Source organism: Pangasianodon hypophthalmus, chromosome 3, assembly GCF_027358585.1.
Source record: "Pangasianodon hypophthalmus isolate fPanHyp1 chromosome 3, fPanHyp1.pri, whole genome shotgun sequence".
Taxonomy (NCBI): domain Eukaryota; kingdom Metazoa; phylum Chordata; class Actinopteri; order Siluriformes; family Pangasiidae; genus Pangasianodon; species Pangasianodon hypophthalmus.
In genome coordinates this window covers 20,843,419-20,865,454 of record NC_069712.1, presented here as the reverse complement: position 1 = coordinate 20,865,454, position 22,036 = coordinate 20,843,419, and the positions used below count along the sequence as shown (strand labels likewise).

The 22,036-nt window shown below is 38.6% G+C and overlaps 2 protein-coding genes across 4 annotated transcripts; both read right to left on the bottom strand.

The window, feature by feature from the left end:
- Positions 1–135: 135 nt before the first annotated feature.
- manba (mannosidase, beta A, lysosomal) lies at positions 136–10,374 on the bottom strand. The gene is made up of 17 exons (XM_026939396.3): positions 9,043–10,374; positions 7,730–7,824; positions 7,503–7,608; positions 7,190–7,360; positions 6,977–7,100; positions 5,108–5,277; positions 4,870–4,980; positions 4,645–4,796; positions 4,390–4,507; positions 4,203–4,289; positions 3,952–4,119; positions 2,779–2,997; positions 2,537–2,701; positions 2,289–2,433; positions 1,981–2,123; positions 1,586–1,843; positions 136–1,456 (listed from the first exon to the last, which is right to left on the bottom strand). Exons 1-17 carry the CDS (start codon positions 9,256–9,258, stop codon positions 1,232–1,234), a joined length of 2,673 nt encoding a protein of 890 aa, XP_026795197.3. The 5' UTR covers positions 9,259–10,374; the 3' UTR covers positions 136–1,231.
- A 143-nt stretch (positions 10,375–10,517) lies between these two features.
- On the bottom strand, positions 10,518–21,217 carry ube2d3 (ubiquitin-conjugating enzyme E2D 3). 3 transcript variants are annotated; one of them, XM_026939417.3, is made up of 8 exons: positions 20,705–21,217; positions 17,618–17,681; positions 17,503–17,534; positions 15,770–15,847; positions 15,564–15,669; positions 14,639–14,732; positions 14,010–14,065; positions 10,518–11,101 (listed from the first exon to the last, which is right to left on the bottom strand). In XM_026939417.3, the coding sequence occupies exons 1-7, from the start codon at positions 20,726–20,728 to the stop codon at positions 14,017–14,019; spliced, it is 447 nt and encodes a 148-aa protein (XP_026795218.1). In that variant the 5' UTR covers positions 20,729–21,217; the 3' UTR covers positions 10,518–11,101; positions 14,010–14,016. The 3 variants fall into 3 exon arrangements, with proteins under 3 accessions (XP_026795218.1, XP_026795208.1, XP_026795226.1); XM_026939407.3 differs by having other exon boundaries at positions 14,017–14,065; positions 20,705–21,209; XM_026939425.3 differs by lacking the exon at positions 14,010–14,065 and having other exon boundaries at positions 20,705–21,211.
- Between the last annotated feature and the right edge of the window lie 819 nt (positions 21,218–22,036).

Here is a 22,036-nt window from a genome sequence, read left to right as displayed (position 1 = left end):
ATGTAACATGCTCCGTGCTGACAGAGTGAATGGGCCAACTCTACTAGACTTGCAGGTAACCTATTCCCTGTGCTTCCAAATACCTCAACAGCCCTTCATAAGCAATTTCTTAAAGCCATTGTGTGTGCTTTGGTATTTTTCTTTTTATTTTTTTTTTTGTTGAGGACATACAAAGCATAACAAAACAGATATACAGATATTCTTTGATTTTTGAATTGTAACCTATTAAAAAACTTCAAGTTACAAGTACCTCTTTAGGAAGCTAGAATCCTTGAATTTTTTTTGAAAGAAAAAAAAAAAAAAAAAAAGAATCATTCATTCATCATCAGTGGATCCAGAGCTCATCCCAGGAACACTCAAGATTGTACTGTGGAAAAAAAAACTGACTGTAAATTTTACAGTAATTTATAGACAGCAGGGTTGCCAATAAAGTACTGTAAAAAATTACAATAAACAACAGTAAATATATTTACAGTAAAGTACTGTAATATCTTACATTGTGTAAAATAACACACAACCCGGCACATTTGCTCATTTGGCTGATGCTTTACAATAATAATAATAATAATAATAATAACAACCTTACAACTGAGCTGAAAGGTCTTGCTCAAGGACACATGCATAGCAGCTCATTTTTGCTGAGATATGACCACACAACTTTCCAATCTGCAACTCAAAGCCTTCCCCACTGAAACACCTCGACTAGCTTCAGCATCAGCCAAATGAGCAAATATACTGAGTTATGTGTTATTTTATACTATGTAAGATTTTACAGTAAGTTACTGTACATATGTTTACAGTTGTTTATTCTCATTTTTTACAGTCCTTTATTGGCAACCCTGTTGGCAATAAATTGCTGTAAAATTTACAGTAAATTTTTTTTACAGTGTGCGCAAGACTGCAACAAACCACGAATGAGACACCCATCTATCACAATGGATATGCACACACACATTCACACACTCATTCACACCATTTTATAGTGGCATATTTTTGGGTGGTGGGAGAAAATCAGAGAACCTGGAGGAAATCCACATGGACACAGGAGAGCATTTGAAACTCCACACAGACAGTAGCCCAAGCTCACGTTCGAACCAGGGACCCTAGAGCTGTGCGGTGGCAACACTACCCACTGTACCACCGTACAGAGTACAGAAACACTGCATTCAAAATGAAGAATGGTAAACACACTGCGTACATGTCTGCTCACTCACACCAACACAACACACTCTCAGTAGATGTCTCGGAGGGAAGTAATGTGCAGCTTGGTAGTGAACTCCTGAATGGTGGTGGCTCCCCATTTTGTGAAATAAACAGTGTATTTCTCAGATATCATCAAGAAACCATTAGCATCAAAGAAGCCAGGAATATCGTCCACATCCAGCCATACAAACAGTGCAGGTGATGAGCAGTAGAGATTCACCATGATCTTCCTCCCAGTATCCTCCACACTGAACTGTACACACAAAAACAAGGTGTGGATAAAGATGTGTAAATCATTTAACTCTGGGTGTGTGTAAAGAATGGTGTGGTAAAACGCATAACATTTTGATAATGAGTGAAACTGGTACAGTGTGACCCTCACCGTGATGTTGGGTTTTTGGAGGCCCTCAGCATCTTTTGGTGAGCTGAGGAACAGGTGGTTGGAGGGACTCGTTACACCTTCTGGGCCACTGAGGACAAAGGTGACTACGCATGATTTTCGAGTGCAATTTCCACAATTCTTTAGCACCGTTGAGACTGGAGACTGAAACACCTTTGTGACCCCACCCCCTTTCACCACTGTCTGATCCGACTCCAGAGAACACTGTGGAGTAAAACTGCTCCACTGGTATAATTTCACCTTCAGGCAGCCAACATGGACACACCCAGATTCAAGAGAGAAAAGAAAAAAAAATCTGTGTTGATCAATTTGTTAAAGATTTAAGATTTACATTTGATTTAAGGCCCCAGAGACAAAGAAAGAAAGAGCGCTCTTACAGTAACTTTCAGAGTGTAATCTTTGTTCCTATCAGAGACAGCATAGATCAGCAAGTCTCCTTTATCCTCAACCCCCACTGATATGAGAGGACTGAAGAAATGCACAGCCAGATAGTGCAGCATTTTCCATTTTCCACCAAACTCTAAAAAACACACACACCACATATACATTATGTAACATATAAAACAGCAAAAATATTGTGCTCATATCTTATGGATATGTATATATAATTGTTATAATTATACATTATTATACATATATTAATACGTAGAATTGTGTTGGCTGTGGTGTGTGTTGCCACACTGACCTATAGATGACCAGGAGGGTGCCTGCCAAATATCATTCAGCTGCCAGTAGAGGGTACCCATGGTGTGCCCTTTACCGTCAACAATGTCACTCTGACTGCGGCGGTAGAATTCTGTCTGCGCTTTTACACACTGTGCCTGCATGACCTGCACAGACCAAACATGATGTCTGTATATATTATTGTGTTCCCCATATATTACCTTTTCATCACTGAGACTGAATTGCGATATGTGTGTCTTGTATTGTCACCTGGGTGATATATATAGTGTCTTGGAATCTTTGCCTGAGGTCTGTGTTGTTGGGAAGGATGTAATGTAGGGATGCTTGCTGAAGCATCTGCAGATTTCCAGACTCATGGTGCTGTCGATGTTGTGAGAACTCGCTGTTGAAATCTTGGTCTGTAGCGACTGACACCTGTTAACACATACATTAACAGAGTATATACATGCACAGGCACGCAGTGTATCCACATGTGTATCCAGAAGCTTTACCTTACTGAGGGTGGACAGTGAGGGCCAGGACTGAAAGCCGTACTCAGAGGCGAAGCGGGCGCGGGGAAATTTCGTCCAGTTCCAACAGTCAGTGAGGTAGCTATAGAAGTGGACGTCTCCATAATGAGTGTCATAAGGGTCCTGGGCCACCCAGCCTTCTTCCTCAGATTCCACACCATTGGTTGGGCTAGACACCAGGAAAGGTCTTGTGTTATCCTCCTAAAATGAAATGTCACAGCATTAGAAGTTTATCATGACTCACCATTTTTGTCAAAATACACTTGTTAGAACCTCCAGTGACTTACACAGAAAACAGTGTAAGCAAATTCAAGAAATCAAATCACGGGCTTCTAAGTGGCGCAACAAAAAAGCATTTGCGAGATTGTGAGTTCGAATCCCGATGATGCCACAGCCATCACAAGAGAGCAAAATTGGCCATGCTCTCAAGGAGGGAGGGGTGACCTACTCTCTCTCCCCTATCAATCACAGTGACACTAGCCAATCATGGGTGTCTGTGAGCTCATGCATGCAGAGGTGCATAGATAGATCTTGCCTCCAAGTGTGTTACACCATCCCCTGATGTTGCATGAGCATCAGTTTGAAAAAGATGGCTTCAGCTGACTTCACATGCCTTGGAGGAAGCATGTGATAGCCTTTGCCCTTCCTGGTTGAGATGCCTGATGGGTGGGAATTGGCCATGACTAAATTATGTATGTTTATTTTTCAATATACTAAAACTGACAATATATTAATACATATTCATTTTTTTCTCATTTTCCCCATTTTCTCCCCAATTTTGGTCATCTGCCAAGTCCCACACATCAGCCAGCTTTCCCCTATCATACAACAGCTAACTACCAGAAAGGGTGAAGCCCATGAAGCCAACCAGCTGCATCTTTTCAAACTGCTGCTGATGCAAGACAGTGTAACACACTGAGAGGAAAGTGCTATTTGCTCTCTTCTGTATACATGAACTCAGAGATGCCCACAGTTGGGTGGTGTCACTGTGATTAATACTTTTCTGCTGCACCACTCAAGAGCTCCCTGTATACATCCAAATTTTGTACATGTTTTTAAGTATACATTTTCATTTTTAAGATATAAGTTAAGATGTATACGAAATGAAAAACCTTCCACACTTGAGTTAGACATCTGTGCATATGTGCATCTCACCTGCAGTACAATCTCTCTGATATTCTGCACATACAGTTGAACGTAGTCCTTCACATAGCGAGGCTTCTCAGCAGGAGGAATAAAGAACCAATTGTTTGCTATAGCTGCCTCGTTCTCGTTGTTTCCGCTCCAGATGACCACAGACGGGTGCGACTTCAGCCGTCTTACCTGAGCCACATCACGTGAGCCCATTAATTGTGCAAATTTGAAGGTATAAGGTTTGTTGTGTTTGGGAATGAGTGTGTATCTACCTGTTGAATGACCTCCTCTCGCACCGACGCAATAAAATCTTGGTCTGTAGGATATAGAGCGCATGCAAACATGAAGTCTTGCCAAACCTGAAACCAGATATAGAACCAAAACCTGAAGCAGAAACAAATCTCAAATAACAAGGAATATGCACAGAGTAGATTTATAACATAATGCATGAAAGAGTACCATGATGCCTAGCTGATCGCACAGAATATAGAAGAGATCTTGTTCATAGATTCCACCTCCCCACACTCTCAAAACATTCATGTTTGCCATCTGTGCAGACACGAGCAATTGAGTCAAACTAAGAAACAAAGAAACAAAGAAACAAACAATCAGAAGGTCAGAATAAAAAAACTTGTGTGAGTTCACATTAACTGGGGATATCTCGTATCTACTAAATAGATTATTAATGGATTATAAAAATGTAAAAAGCCTCACTTGACTGCAGTAATCTGGTCCTGGAAGGCATGAGCCGGGATCCAGTTTGAGCCCTTCAGGAAGATGGGTTGCCCATTGATACGGAAGTAGAAGCTGAGGCCAGGAGAAGCAGGAATAGGTTCCTGTACCAACTCCACAGTACGGAAACCAACCTGTACCCAGAATCCAAAGTGAGTGAAAGAACTTGAGTAAAAGGGGGAAAAAAACAGATTATGAGCTTTTTACCAGTCTCTCTGCATGAAATGTCTCTCCACTGTCCATGATGATATCTATTAAAAGATCCTTCAGAGGTTGTTGTCCATGTCCAAAGGGCCACCACAGATCCACTGTAACACTCTTCAAACAGATTTTTACATTGCATTATATTTTAGTGAAATAAATTGAATTTACACAATATAATCTGCTGTTCATTTGCTTATCCCAATCTGACATGGGTTTAATGAAGATAAAGTTCCTTGTTTACCTGGTTGATCTGAAGGAGTACGGATGTGTTACTTTGTTCAGGTGTAAGAGAAAGAGGAAATTTCGCCTCTGACTGTAACTGTGGCACAGACACATGGACAACACCCACTGAGGCTACAGTAACATCAAAGAACAACTCTACTTCCACAGTCCAGCATGACAGGACAGAGTCTGGAGAGAGAGAGAGAGAGAGAGAGAGAGAGAGAGAGAGAGAGAGAGAGAGAGAGAGAGAGAGAGATGATGGGCCCCAGGGAGTGCAAAAGAGAAAGAGAGCTATATTTCAAGACCCTATTTAAGATTCTTTCTAACTTTCTTTGACAAAAACTGGTTAATGTTATAATTTTGTTATATCTTACCACTCACTTTAATAGGAACACCAGTATATTCATGCAATTGTCCATTCAGCTAATCATGTGGTAGTAGTACAGTGCATAAAATCATGCAGATGCAGATCAAGAGCTTCATTTAATGATCACATCAAATATGATAATGGGGGAAAAATCTGCTGTTGTGCATTAAAATCCCAGGAGATCAGCAGTTTCTGAAATACTCAAACCACCCCATCTGGCACCAACAATCATGCCAAAGTCACTGAGATCACATTTTCTCCCATTCTGATATTTTATGAACATTAACTGAAGCTCTGGACCTGCATCTGGATGATTTTATGCATTGGACTTTATTGGATTGGATAATTGCACGAACAAGGTGGCCGGTGAGTGTATGTGATAAGTATGTAGAGTGATAAATTTAAGTTGTTAAAGTTTGCTGTTAATGGAGAAAAAAAACAGAACAAGCTGAATCTGCTGATTAAAGCTAAAAAATTATTTTGGTTCAAAACAGAATCTTTTTGTCACATATTCCCCCTCTCTTCATGTGACATGCACTGGGTTGTCCACTCGTCCTTCTGTGCATCCGTCCAAGATTCTCATTAGCACAATATCTCATGAACGATTGGTTGAATGTTTATAAGATTTATATCGAATTATCATTATAACCAACAGATGAATTGATTTTGGAATTGATCCAAACAGGGTCACGGTCACAGCAAGGTTAAACATATGAAATCGTTTTTGTTGAATAACTTCCTTCCTGTTTGTCATACAGAAATATTACTTACATGGTTATGTTCAGGAGCTCAAGGCCCATTTTATGTGTTTTTACAATTTTTGCCATTGGTCAGTCCATGTGTCTGTCCATGCGTCCATCCAAAATTCTCATTAATACACTATCTCAAGAACAAGTGATTGAATGTTTGTAGGATTTATATGGATTTATCATTTTTACCAGCAGATGAACTGATTAGATTTTTGAATTGATCCAAAAAAAAAAAAAAAAAAAAAAAAAAGGTCAAGGTCACATGTCTGAAATAGGTTTCTCTTCAACACTTCCTTCCTGTTTGAAGCATATTTTAAGTGTATTTCAAGAATGACTAGACTTGATGGAAGCAGAGGCATCCCTGTCAACGCCACTGGTGTCGAGTTCTACTTGTTTTGATTTGTGTCTTGATTCCAACCCTGCTATTGATCCCTATAGTACTCAACTGTTACCTGGTTAGTGACGGATTGGTTTGTCTATTTAAGCCCTTGTGTTTCATTGTCCCAGGGCAAAGTCTCTTTCATGTATATGTGTGTTTCTGAGCCATGGTTCTCTGTGTTTTCTGGTTCTCTGGTTTGTACTTCTGGTTTGACTTCCCAGTTTTGTTCTGTGTCTGTGCCAATTATGATCATGACCTATGCTATGAACTCCTACTTCATCAACCCACAAATCACACTTATGATTCCAAGGTCTCAGTTTATGAATTTGCAGTGCAGTATGGATTTTAAACGAAAACCATGGTCTTAACAAAAGAGAGTCCTGTAAACTGTACCATATTTTGGATTGGCGATAAAGCTCAACAGCCTAAGGGTATTAAATGATTGTAGACGAACACCCTTCCAGATGCCAAGAGTGGGGAAAGATGGCCCCCAATCCCAACTAAATGAGCTCTGTGCCTGAAACACACACAAAATCAATACAGTTATGTTTCACTGTTTTAGATGAACTAGTATAAGCTAACATTATATATCAAGTTTTAATATACCTTTCGAATAAAGTTTACATGACACTCTCCTTTCTGTACATCAGGAGGACATTCTGGGGGGACTTTGTATGAAGTGTGGGCTTGACTTCGCTCTGCTGCGTAGGTCACGGCTGACATGAGCCACACTTCCAGAACATTAACTTCCTTAAGTAGTCCTGCAACCTCAAAGTCCTGAGAACGAATGTACAAATATTGTACTGTTCAGTCACTGAGTTATCACTTGTTTGATGCGTCAGTATTTTAAAATATCATGTTCTCATCTTATCAGGGTGTTAAAATTAACACAATTGTTTGGAGAGAATTTTTTACATACGTATCTCCGGAACATGTTGTCTGTCTTTCCGATGACGACTCCATTTAGAGATATAGTGGAGATTGTGTCCACACCTTCAAATATGAGAACAGCTCTCCTACTCTCTCTGTTGAAGCACGGTATTAGACAAAATCTTAATCTTGTTTATATGGTCAACAGCAAGCAATTACTGAGATATTGTTTAGTTAATACTGAGAGCTGGATAGTAGTATAGTAGGATAACTTACTTGACATAGACAGGCACAGTGAACGAAGTGGTGTACGTCCAGTTATCTAGAGAGATCCATCTGTAGACCAGGTCATTAAACCGATAGTATGGATCCTACAGGGCATTTAAAGTAGTACACAGTTATTTCTTAAGTATCAAATTATACCATGAAGTAACATTCTTTCTAGAACAGACTACACTTACAGGATAGCAGGCTTTATAATAATAATGTACAATGGCCTAAAGTGAAAACTAAAGCAGAGCAGTTTCAGCATAATAAAGACAATCCTAATATCTCCTAATAAAGGTGCTTGACACATGCATTGGCTGTAATATTAACTGTGTATTTCATACAGTGACAGAAAACTCATATAGATGTACTTAACTTCATTCCCACCAACAAATCCTAATAAACCCTATGATTACGCTCAATTGCAAACACGTTTCCGATTATGAGGTCAACATATTGTAAAATAACTGGTGTCTGACATGAAGCTGGTAGTGAGGAGTTGTTGAATATCAAAAGAAGCCCTAAAAAATACAGTAGAGCCATTACCTTTGGCTCATTTTTCTAGCCATGGATGCACACAAATACTGCACTATATGGCCAACAATATAAATGTAGCATAAAAGAGAGACATAAGAAAATGGCCTAGCATTCATATACAATTTTACTGCAATTTCTTTAAAACAGTACGCTACTCTCCTTGTAATTTTCAGAAATGTATAGTATAAACAAAAACAAACAAAATGTCCGGATTTAAAACCTAAAATAAGACTGTTTGTTAGCACAATAATATTATTAGTGGGGGGGATGCTCCTTGACCCTTCATGACACTAACCTAGAAACAACCAACCACTAGAAAACAAACAAAAAAAATTATCATACATTAAAGGTACATTTGTTTGGTGGAGGCTACTTCTTAATCCAAAGTTGTGACATGCCACATGGATTACCTGTGACCATCCTGGGTAGATTTTGTCTTGGGTTTTATGCTTGCTAAATTGACAGATCTATTTTTTTTTAGAAAACTTCAGAAAATGTAGATTTTGGTGGCATAGATGGCTGGTGGATGGAGGGCTGTCAATCATTGCACATTAAAATATCAGACCAAGCCTAGATCAATCTGATCATTAATCAAATTCTGCTTATATCTGAGTAGTATTTTACTTTACATCTTGACATTGCTGTATGTATAACATGTAAACTGGTTTTATACAAACCATTTTAGGATTCAGCAATATGTTTGATGCAACTTTAATCTAAATATGAGCCTTTAAACAATGCCTAAACGTGATTATATAACTGTAGGCTCACTGGAGCATCATTACCTCAATAAGCTGCTGTTGCTGCAGTGTTGTATGGACACATCCGGGTACTTGTGCCTGGAGTGACACGGAACCATTAGAGTTCTGTAACCGCCATGTCCCGTCCAGAACTAACTCATACTCTCCAAACCTGTGAGCCCTCCCGCTGGATAGAAACACTGTGAGAAGTGCTATGAAAACGCACAAAAATATATAAGTAGGTCCAGACTTGTTCCACATGGTTCATGTCTGATACTACAGTACTTGAATCTCGTGGTTTTACTTGTAAAAACAGGATTTTATGTTCTTAACACTATGAACGGCCCTGAACTTCCCGGTTCAAGTTAAAATCACAAGCGCGGTCAGCTGACAGACCGAAATAACACTCCATATATGTGTGTGTGTGTGTTCAAACCGTTCTTCAAAAAAGCAGACAAATTAAGACGCAGCATTTCACAGTTACAGTGTGAAAATAATACAAAAATTTAAAAGCGCGAGCGGAGAAATGTTGCTGGCCAGATTCTGATCCGCGTGATATTTACGTCTTGGAGCCTTTTGAACGTGGTGGATGCGCTCAAATAACGCAGAATGGAGACAGCGTGCACAGGCTTTACAGACAGGATAAATAAAAACAAAACAATCCTTACAAACCAGATTGTTGGAATAAAGTAACTATTTCCTTTTTTTTTTTTTTTGGTCATTTTCAGTATTTGCTATTCGTTTATTGTCGAAAAAAATGCGATGACAAATGATTATATGACCAAACTGTTTTTGTTTCAGAATGGGAGCTGACTGCACATAGTGCCGCTCCATGAGGCAGTAAATGTTTTGTTCTGCAGTTAACGTGTCAATACTTGCATAAAATTTGTTCCTCAAATGTATACATCCGTTGTGGTGTAAGGACTCCGTGGAGTTGCACGACATTGAACGGTCAGCATCACCACATGACATGTGCATTATCAATAACAAAACATAAAGTACAGTACTTCCTGACTGCAGTCATTGTGTGACAACACATGGCTGAAAGATAGTATTGTTCACACAAGACCACAACATTTAAAAGATTTCTCCTGTCAGAATAAATCAATAATCAATTCTGTGATAAACTAAGTCTGTATATTGCACAATAGTTGTCATACTCTATACAATATCAGTTGCTATTGTGGATAGATTTTAAAAAAAGACTGTTAAGGACAGTGCTGGTAAAACAATATTAACATTAAATATCCATAATCAACAAAATGGAAAGAACTGTCTGCTCACAACTTATCTGTCTGTTCATCATCCAAAAAACTACTGCTAATACAGGATGAGTCTTCCAAACCTGATTTGGAGAATAGTTATTGAAACAGCCAACAAAAGCTACAGATTTAATCTGATTGTAAAGGTAAAAAGTATTCAACACACTGCAACAGGCCTTAAGGAATTTATAAATACAAACCAACGATTTTATGTTATGTTTCATAGTTGAGTTCACAAATATGGAACAGAAACGCAAATGAGTTATGTAACTTTATTTAAGGGAAAAATTAAAAGCAGGACATTTATGCTAGTTGATTGGGGTGTATTTCATTGCTACAGATGTTAAAGCTTGGGCCAAGAAAGGATCTCAGATTTGCAGAATGAGCAAAACAAAAGAAGGCATCTGATAATCCCAGTGCTGTGCCACAACTGAACTTTCACTCTGTGATGACATGCAGTGCAGCCCGGAAGAAGCAGTAGCACAGCCTACAGTCCTCTGCCTGAGCAGGCCAGCACTGTGCTCTTAGAAAGATTGCATGAGGCAAGAGGTCAGAGTAAGTAACTGACATACTGACCAAAAGGCAAAGAAGCAGGAAGCAGAGAAAAGACTCCACTTGATGAATGAGGTCCACATGATATTTGAAAATGGCAGCTCCTGCAGGTCTTGTTATAGTCTTGTTTGAGCAGACAACTGGGGACCGTTTCTCCATAAGAGACATATGTGATGAAATTGCCTTAAGACAGTGACCAAACACAAGAGCATAAACAACAGTTTGTAAATGTGTCCTGCCAACATCACATGGCATATTTCTGTGTCCATTCCCGTGCTATTCTGTTGTACCTGCAAAAAGAACAAAACCCATTATAAATCCTGTGCCACAATGTTCAGAATAATCAGTCTGAATGTTTGTAGTCCTTTGTCAGTTTTAAAGGTACACTTTGTGAATGTGCTCATATATATATATATGTACAATGGCATTACAATGGGCATTACAGTGGCACCTGTCAAAGGGTGAATGAACAGTCAGTTTTTGAAGTTGATGTGTTTGAAGCAGGTCGTTTTAATGTTATGGCTGATCTGTATGTATGTGTATACAACACAACTGAACTTTTACTTTGTTATATATGTGTATACACAAACAGTATACTGATCATCCCTATATACCGATCAGCCATAACATTAAAACTACCTGCCTAATATTGTGTAGGTCCCCCTTGTGCTACCAAAACAGCTCTGACCCATTGAGGCATGGACTCCACAAGACCTCTGAAGGTTTGCTGTGGTATCTGGCACCAAGACATTAGCAGCAGATCATTTAAGTCCTCTAAGTTGCGAGGTGGGGCCACCATGGACCAGACTTGTTTGTCCAGCACACCCCACAGATGTCTGGGGAATTTGGAGGCCAAGTCAACACCTTGAACTCTTTGTCTTGTTCCTCAAACCATTCCTGAACCATTTCTGCAGTGTGGCAGGGCACATTATCCTGCTGAAAGAGGCCACTGCCATTAGGAATTACAGTTGCCATGAAGGGGTGTACCTGGTCTGCAACAATGTTTAGGTAGGTGGTATGTGTCAAAGTAACATCCACATGAACGCCAGGATAAATGGTTTACCAGCTGAACATTGCCCAGAGCATCAAACTGCCTCCGACGGCTTGTCTTCTTCCTATAGTGCATCCTCCTGCCATCTCTTCCCAGGAAAGCAACACACACACACCCAGCCATCCACATGATGTAAAAGAAAGCCTGATTCATCAGACCAGCCCACCTTCTTCCATTGTTCCATGGTCCACTTCTGATGCTCACGTGCCCTTTGTAGGCGCTTTCGGCAGTGGACAGGGGTCAGCATGGGCACTCTGACCGGTCTGCAGCTATGCAGCCCCATACACAGCAAGCTGTGATGCACTGTGTGTTCTGACACTTTTCTATCATAGGCAGCATTAAATTTTTCAGCCATTTGTGCTACAGTAATTCTACTGTGGGATTGGACCAGACGGGCTAGCCTTCGCTTTCCACACGCATCAATGAGCCTTGGGCCCCCAAGACCCTGTCGCCAGTTCACTGGTTGTCCTTCCTTGGACCACTTTAGTAACCACTGCATACCAGGAACACTCCACAAGACCTGCCGTTTTGGAGATGCTCTGACCCAGTCATCTAGCCATCATAATCTGGCTTGCAGAACTGACTGTTCACTTGCTGCCTAATATATCCCATCCCTTGACATGTGCCACTGTAAGGAGATAGTCAATGTAATTCACTCCGGCCGTAAGTGGTTGTGTGTACACAGACACACACACACATTATTTATATATCAAACCACACAAAGTAATCATGTGCCTAATCTGATGACTGTGAGAGCAGATTTAATCCCAGTTTACTGAATTACTGTTACAGGATTGTCAGGTCAACTCTGAGCAGCTCAGGAGTATCTAAGAACACGACTAGCATATTGACAAACTATTTAGGATGGTAGTAAGTGTTGTGGGAGTATTTGCAACAAGGATATAATTATCTGCTTACATTTATGCTATATTACAGAATATTTAATTGCGCACATCAGTGTGACTGTCAAAAAAAAAAAAAACTTCACAGCATGCTGCCAATTTTGCTTGCATCTATGCACCCAACAGACAAAAGCAGATGAAAGCAGTTGTTTGTGAGTCTTTAAAGTATTTCACTATAAGCAGGAACCAATTAAACATAAATTCTCATATTCTGTGCTAAAAAAAACTGTTGAGTCACACTTTTGAAAACATGGAAGACAACCTACCACAATCACAAGCACTTTTTAAAGTGGATTCTACAGGATCGATAATATGCCACTTGCAGTTAAGCACCAAGCAATTTGTATTAATAATATTATAAACATAGTCATGTCAGTCACAGCAAGTTCAAATGTCACAAAAAGAACATTGTGAATATTGTGTCAGATGGTCACTGAGCTGGCTGACTGAGCATGAGACCATCCTTACAGGCTTGCTTGCAGTTATTTTATATAATTATAGGGGCTAATAATAAGTGACCAGGCATAGTGGTCTTGGGATTTCAGCTCAGAACAAATCATCTGCATTAAAGTTAGCATTATACAGTACTGTGCAAAAGTCTTAGGCACATGCAAAGAAATTCTGTAGAGCAAAGATGCCTTCAAAAATAATGAAATTGAAAAATGAAATGTTTCTACATTTAAAAAAAATACTATAAAGAGCAGTAAACAGTAATAAATGAAACAAAGTCAATATTTGGTGTGACAATCCTTCGCTTTTAAAAGAAAATAGTAGTCTCAGGTACAGTGTGTGCAGTTTTATAAGGAAATGAGCTGTAAGTGTTACTGAGCATCTTGCAGAAGCAGCCACAGTTCTTCTGGAGACTTTGACTGTCACACTCGCTTCTTATTTTTGCAGCAAAACCCAGCAGCCTTCATTATGTTTTTTTGTCTGAAAAGTGTCTCTTATGTAAACTGCTGCTTTCTTTACTGACATACAAACATTTTTCTGTAACATTTAATTTTGTGCTGGAAAACTAATGTTTGGAAACCTAAAATGTTTTTGTACTGAATCAATAATATAGAAGTCATAAAATAAAAATCTATAACAAAGTTTGTACTAAAAAAAAATTGGGTGCCTAAGATTTTCGCACAGTACTGTATTAGCAATGGTCACATATTCATGCAGTGCCACACAGGAAGCAGCATCAATGCAGCACCCCACTCTTTTTTATCATATTTCTGCTCAAAGTGCACAGGCTCTTACCCCTCACCTACAACATGGCGTATTTCTCTGTCCATTCTCTTGCCATTTTATTATACCTGCCAAGGCAGTGTTTTATATAAGGGAAAATGTATAGACAGATGGATATTATCGCAAAACAATCCTCGAGAGGGTAGAGGGCCTCAAAGCATTATAACACCTCTTATATTGCTACAGTCCATGTAATCATTAACTTGAAACAGAACACAATATGAGAATGAAATTGAAAGGAATCTGAAACTGAAATTATTTTCATTAGGCAAAATAGTCCATCAGAACTGAATCAGCGACTATTTAGCATTACACTGAATATTTCAATTTATGTGAAAGTGATATGAGAAAAATTTAACTTGAATAGGAATTGTGGCTGCAACTGCAGCTGTCTTTGGCATGAAATAAGAGATATAGCACAGTGGCAGTACCCGGCAGTCAATTAAAACAGATTCAGTGGTCTGTGATTTAGTAATGACAGAAATAACAGACCGCTGAATGCCTCGAATGACCAATCAGAATTGAGTATTACACAGAGGTGTGTGAAAAACATAATGGGCACAAGCGATCGGCTTTCAACAAGACTGCATGTGTTATTTTTGTCGGTGAGTCTCTGTATGAGCGTACAAGAGAGTACATACTTTTCTGTGTCTGTTTTGTAGATTCGTGCAATCTCTGGTACGAGAGGATCATCTGGGTTTGGATCACATAAGAGTGAGCAGATGGACAAAAGAACTACCAAAAAAGTGAGAAAAGATTAAGTCACAATAAAGCACCTCAGAACTCATCATGGTTATGACTAGGTGTATAATATATATAGTTTATTGCCAGTTCCAGAATTATTGACACCCAGTAATACAGACAAAAACTATTGCACTTACACTATATGGCCAAAAGTTTGCAGACACCTGACCATCACACACATATGTGCTCTTTCCTCAAACTGTGTACAAAGTTGGAAGCACACAATTGTACATAATGTCTTTGTATACTGTCGCATTACAATTTTTCTCTTGACTGGAACTAAGAGGCCCAAACCTGTTCCAGCTTGACAATGCCTCTGTGCACAAAGCAAGGTCCAAGGAGACATGGTTTGTCAAGGCTGGTGTGGAAGAACTCAAGTGTCCTGCACAGAGCCCTGACCTCAACCCCACTTCAATAATGCTCTTGTGGCTGAATGAGCACAAATTCCCACAGTCACATTTCAAAATCTTGTGGAACGCCTTCTCAGAAGAGTGGAGTAAAGGGGGTCTAAATCTGGAACAGGATGTTCAAAAAAGCAAAAATGTGTGTGATGGTCAGGTGTCGACAAACTTTTTGCAATAAAGTGTACGTAAAATTCCGTTTGTCATGCTATCACTATGTGGGAAACTGCACAGAAAGATAGTGAGGGATTTTTGAGGTTGTCAAGTTTCAAAATCAACTGTTAGACACTGCCTCCATAACAAGCTCTTAGAAAGGGCTATATGAAAGAAACACTGCCTTTATGTCTCGTCACTTTTCAAGAAGGGTGCCAATAATCCTGAAGTTTATATCTAACCTGTATGTATATCTTTATATTTGTACCTTTAGAAATTGTAAGTGCAGGAGACCACTGGGACCTGAGGATATCCAGACAGATGCTGCCATTACTGTTAATATTTGGGTGGTAGATTCTTGTGGTGAATGCAACCTAATAAAAAGACAATCAGGTAAGGCCAAGACCGTAATGTCAACACATGACAATAATATACATGCATACTGAACATACAACCACAATTTCTGAATTTTACCTTTGGAGGTTTGAAGGGGTAGTCTGTTGGGAAGTGTATAGTCAGGAAGAAAACACCACCCTGATAGGGACTCTCGTTCTACAAGCAAACAGGTCAGGTTATTCATATTAATTGCTAAAATAAGGATCCAAGTTAACACAGTCATTATATTATATTAAACAGCCTACAAAATTTTGTGTTTGTATTTAAAACAATCAGAATCTAAATGAACCTCTAAGTAATTAAAAACCATTGTTTTGAACCAACCAAATAAATCATATGTTTTTATTAATATTTCACAAAGAGCTTCTCAATAATTTACACTTTACCAATATCAGAATTTTATTAGTGCCATTTCTGAAAATTTGATATTGATGTGTCAATAATGTCAGCACAGCTGCATGACCGATATTTCACTCTCTTTCTGAGCCAGTCAGAACAATCCTTTTGAACAAAAATGATCCTTGCAGAACAAGTGGCCATTCTTCAATCATGCAGATGTTGGACTGTGTCACAGTAAACCTTCCTTGAACCTACATATTTATAATGCATAACTTTGAACTTACATATTTATAAATGTTCTACGTAGGGCTGGCCTAAAAAAAAGCATCTTATTTGTTCTTACAACCCCTAGAAACAATAATATTTGCATTTCATAGTTAACCATACTTTTAAGTGTGTTCATTACTGTATTGCAGTATGAATGCAAATGAATGGAAATCTGCCTCTTTTTTTAAGTCACACAAACAGACTGTCTATAACATATGAGTCTACAAAAAATAATTACTCAAGATACTCCATCTGATGGTGCAATATATGAGGTGTGGGGAAAATAAAAATACGTCAACAGTAGCCACTTCTGAGGAACTTAAAATAGCCTACAGTGTAAGAGTTGTATCCATTTCACGAGCTGTTCAACAATGGAAGAAGTCAAATTAAACAACAAAAATGTAAAATTTAAAATGGTTCTAGATGTTCACCTGGCATCCAACATTATATCTTCGTGTCTTCTGTTCTGCCTGTCAATGGCTTTGTAAGCATTAATCATTTGATTTGGTGTAAAAAAAAAAAAAATAGTATATACAACATATTTTTTTGTATTAGACTATGATTTAGGGATATATTGACAGACTCATTATGATGCCTTTAATCAACAGTTATACAATAGTTACAGAATAGTTATAATGTAGAACATTATTTAGGTCTTCCAAGAAGTTTGCATTTGGGTGGACTCTAAATGGCTCACCATATAGTACACTACATAAAGTGGAAAAACTACAATTTCCCATTAATATATATATATTAACTGAATTCCAGTCCAAATATTGGAATCTCACTAATGTTTGCCTAACCAGGTACAGTATCTCAGAGAACATGGAACACAGTTAAAATTAGCACTAAAATCCATCGTCAACCAAGAAATGCTGACAATGATTAAGAAATATCCATTTTTGTTCTGCAAATATTTGACTTAAACCTTCACCTCAGATCAAAATGATAATGATTGGCAAACAATGAAAACAGAGAGGAAGTGGGGCTAATCATATTATCAGTTAGAGTGACTGATCATGTTCTGTATTTAGAAATTAAGTAAAACTGTTTAGCCGAGTTTGGCATCTGTTATTTCTTATTGAACCACCTGGTGTCCAAAAAAAAAAAAAAAAAAAAAAAAAAAAAAAAAAAAAAAAAAAAAACCTATTAAAGCCCCCACAAGGCCTTACTGTTATTATAGAATGAGATGTAGTCATACTCACAGGACCCATGATTGTAGCCTGCCAATGGAACACTGAAACAAAAAGAAAGATGCTCATCTGTAAAACTGATGGTGCGACTTTCAAATATGGACATGTTTGGGGCTTGGGAACTCACCATCGTCCCCAACTGGACCTGCTGAACACTGTGCTGGAGGATCACGGGCCAAATCAGTCAGTTCCTACAAAAGAGCAAGTGATTAAGGGATGGAAAATACACATGTGTGTGTGTGTGTATGTGAGTGAGAGAGAGAGAGAAAGACAAATGCACTTTGGGAGGTTCTCATATACGCAATTTAGGGCATTCCAATAATGCATAATTAAGATCCAATAAGATCACTAAAGACACATGCTGTCGTCATGATAATTGTGGTATGATTGTAGCAATATGAGCCCTAGTGTATATTTAGCTACTGGGGGTCACGTGGGATAGGGAAGGGTAGGATGGGGCCTAAGCGAGTCCACAAGCATGTCTGTCTCCAGTGAAGAGCGAGTAGTGCAGCGTTTATTTTTGCTGGTGGGTGGGAAGACACCTGAAGTATAGGATTGGAGTGAGAGGTCACTGAGTTAGACGGCTGACATCAGTGTTGCCAGGTCCATGGTTTCTCCATGTAATTGGGATACTTTTGAATTTCTGGTGCTCAATTTTTCACCAAAATTGTGTATTTCTGCCAAATAATATACTCAACTTTGTACATAAAAAAAAAAAACTTTTTACAAATCAAAACAACATGTTTTTTTTATTTAGGCTACTTTCTACCATGGCCTGCAGCGATCACACTGGGTAAGGATCCAGCTTTTTAAAAACACAGCCGTAAATGCAGTTACACATGCAAAATGTCTAAAACTTTACTAGCTCAGCGTGCTTTCCTCAAACAGTGAATTCCACACTTTGATCAAGTTATTACATTTCTATGTGCCACAGCAAAATGCACACAGGCTTAATCAATTCAGTTTGTGATCAGATACTGAGTCCATGATGCATCTGCACATCATCAAACCAGAGGAAAGCACTTACACAATGAACAGACAGATCAGTGATTATTTCCCCACCGATGTTAGAGTGAACAGAGATCAGTTTTTTTTTTTGTTTGTTTGTTTTTGCGTACAAATTAAATGTCACTTCTTGGAGATGCAACTGCAGTTTCACTGTCCCTGACAATGACAATAAACCTTGAAACCTTTTTTTATTTAAATGCCACGAGTGACTTTAACCTCAGGTGATGGGACAGAGAATGATGTGGATGATGTTGATGATTAAAGCGAGAACTCATTTCCCATTGTAAACACATAATTGTTTTAAATTCTGCAGTATTTTTTTTTCCATAAGTAGATTAGGTTATAAACAAAGAGATACGTGCGCCATATTTCAGTGGAACTGAAATGAGTGGATCTCACGTTTTACTTTTGGGGTAACCAGAATTTAAAATGCCAAAAGCTTACTTGTGATTAAGATATGCACAAAAAAGACAGATATTCAGTCCAGGAATAACTGTAGTTTTCTAAACTATATACAGTAGAAAATATTATCACCTGCACCAGCAGCCACACAAGGTGATCTCCTCTCATATAGTGACTGATGTTCCTAATTTCTGTACATTACTCTATGAATTACTCTGTACTCTGAGTCAGTGAACTGGACTGTTATTAATAACTGGTCTGTTATTAATGAAAATTCATAAAATAATTTTTGGGATTTGGGATGGGGACTAGTCTGTTTCATTAAAATCTATTGCATGGTGTTACTTTTAAATAATACAATGCAATTTTGAGTTTTGGTATTGTGCTGGATTTGTTGTGCATTAGGCTGTTTTTGTCAGACCTGGCAACCCTGGCTGATATCCATAACTATTCAACTCTACACATTTGAGCATTGCGCAACTGCACTTCATTCTTGGACTAAAAACAACTCTGAGACGTGTTTTAAATATGAGATTCAGGTTGACATGTTCACCAAATGCCACCAAAATGCTAATCACAACCAAGCATGTGGAGTTTAAAAAATATGTAATACTTTTCTAAATGACACGCTAAGAAAAGCTTTGAGTGAATGAGGAAAGATGATCTTCTTACTATTTTAATCAGAGCTCGAGCTGAAGAGAGAAAACTATTTTGAACACTAGGATTCCGAAAGCTGTGTGTGAAAAATGGATAAACCTTTATCATAAAGGTTAAACCTTTAATTCTGAAATGAACACAGAGAGACTGTGCAAAAATACATCAGCCAAAACTCTTTTGTCTTAGGAAGTTAGCTAAATTCTCTATTGACAGGACAATGATGACTGTTTTATAGGGATTATATTGAATCTTTTTTAAAATTCTCATTGATTTGTTGGTTTGCCTTTTTAAAAATTAAAGAAAAGAAGCACTTGTGAGGGTTGTAAATACTTGTAGTAAAGTTTTAGTTGTGAAACTGCCTGGGTTGTTAGATTTATTTACTAAGAAAACAAACTACATTATATCAGACACATCTCACCCCCTTCATGATGAGCATTCCAGATTTTGCCTGTAAGGTCTTTGAGAAGAGAAAAGAGTCCTTTTCGCTAGAATAAACAGATTGAAATTTTCTTTTGTACCATGTGCTTGTACCATGTCTCTTTGTTTAACTCAGATTAAAAAAAGGTAGTTTTTAGGTTGTTGTGATGGTTTTTGTGATCCTTTTTAAAAAAAAAAAAAATGTATTATATATGTTTAATGTATAATTGGTGCATTTGTTGGTCTTTGTATGTTGTGTATGCCATTGAGGCAAAACAACCTGCCCCTAAGAGAGACAATAAAAGGTGAAGTAAGTAAGTTATCAGTGTTAAACCTTTATCACACATGAACTCTGAGATTATGATGAAAGCTCCAGCAGGACTGCAGTGTGTCAGTGTGTGCAGTCTCATGTACTGACATGTGTGCTTTCCACACACTGCTGACACACTATACACACAAATAGCGAACAGCTGCCTTATCCCTTTCTTTTCAGAGGTCTGTTTGAATATATATAAGCTATATGGAAATGTGTAAACCGACTGTACACTCACCCTGGACAAGTTTATAGCTCTTATGGAGATGTGTGAATTCTCTAGCTGCCTGGCTAAACTGTAAACTAAATCACTCAGTCACTAGGCTGCACTTGTTAATGAGCTCCATGAGGCAAACGAACCCCTTTTTTTAATTAAAAAAAAACGCTTTAGTAAAAGCTTTAACGTAAAATGCTTACCTTCTGAATTCGTTTAAGCGCCATGTTACCACTGCAGGTCGTGGTTTAGCGGAGCTCCCCTCCAAACCCGCCGCACCGGATAGCTCGTAGCTACAGTATAGCGCTCAACTTTTGGCGGACTGTTGCTATGCTTACCGAGTCTTACTGCATTGCTTTCCCCACCCGTATTCCGAGAAGTTGCACTTCCTCCGCTGTGATTGGCTCGTACCGCCCCGGCTTTTGCCCTACTATTGGTTAATGGTTCACACTCAAAGGTGGCCCACCAATAGAGGAGTGAGCCAGCGCGTTAGGCGGGATTTGTCCGAATACAGGTAGGAAACATAATAACAGTCTCAGTATGTATGTAGCCTGTGCTGAAAGCTAAGCTGAAATTTAGCGAAGTATCAAGCTTTTATTCATGTATTTAGCTGAAGTTACTCAACTTCAATACAGCAAAATCAAAACTAGGCGTTGTAAACAACAGTCCGGTAGAATATTTAATATAACAAATAATCCGGCTTTTGTCAGTTAGTTAAAATTAATATTTCGCAGGTGATAAGATGTCCTCTAGGGTGAGCACTCTTGTGTTTTTAATGACGCATAAAAGGAGCATGTTAATCTGTTGCTGCCGCCTGCTGCACAGGACATGAACAGTACAGCATTTAGCTCACACATACACTTTATTATAACTGCAGCTGATAAGATTATTCAGCACAAACAAGCACAATTCAGCTGCAACATAGGGACATGAAATCCTGCTACAGATGACCTGAGATTTGCAAAAGCATATCACAACACAAATGTCATGGCTGTAGTGGAGCCACCACCACACTGCACATCTCTACCGCTTACAGTGAACTTTAACACTGCTTTAGGCACTCAGTAAAGGCGTGAAACAGAAAAAAATCAGAAACTGGCCACTGACAAAATACAGGTAGCTGACAGCATGTTTAGACTAAGCCATATCACAAAAGTAACTATGTTGGTTTGATTGATGTAAATAAACCTCACACGAGTGGGGCTCTATTTGATCCCCTTTACAGAACCACCTGGAGACCCTATTGTGCGCGTGCGCACACAGGCTGATGGTGCGTTCAAGTGATCACGGAAAGGTTGTATTTACGAGTTGAACGCACACCACCACAAAGTCGTAGCTACGAGTGGGAAACACGGGATTTTCTCTGAGCTCCGAGTTTCCGAGTTGGGGTGTTGTGTCAGTAAGAAAACATGGTAGAATCAGTGGATTAAGTGTTGTGTAGTTGAGGATAATTTAGTTGAAACTGAATGGGTGTTTAGCAGTGACAGTGTGTCTTTTTCAGGCTTTTTTTTTTTTTTTAATTTACAAAAAAGAAA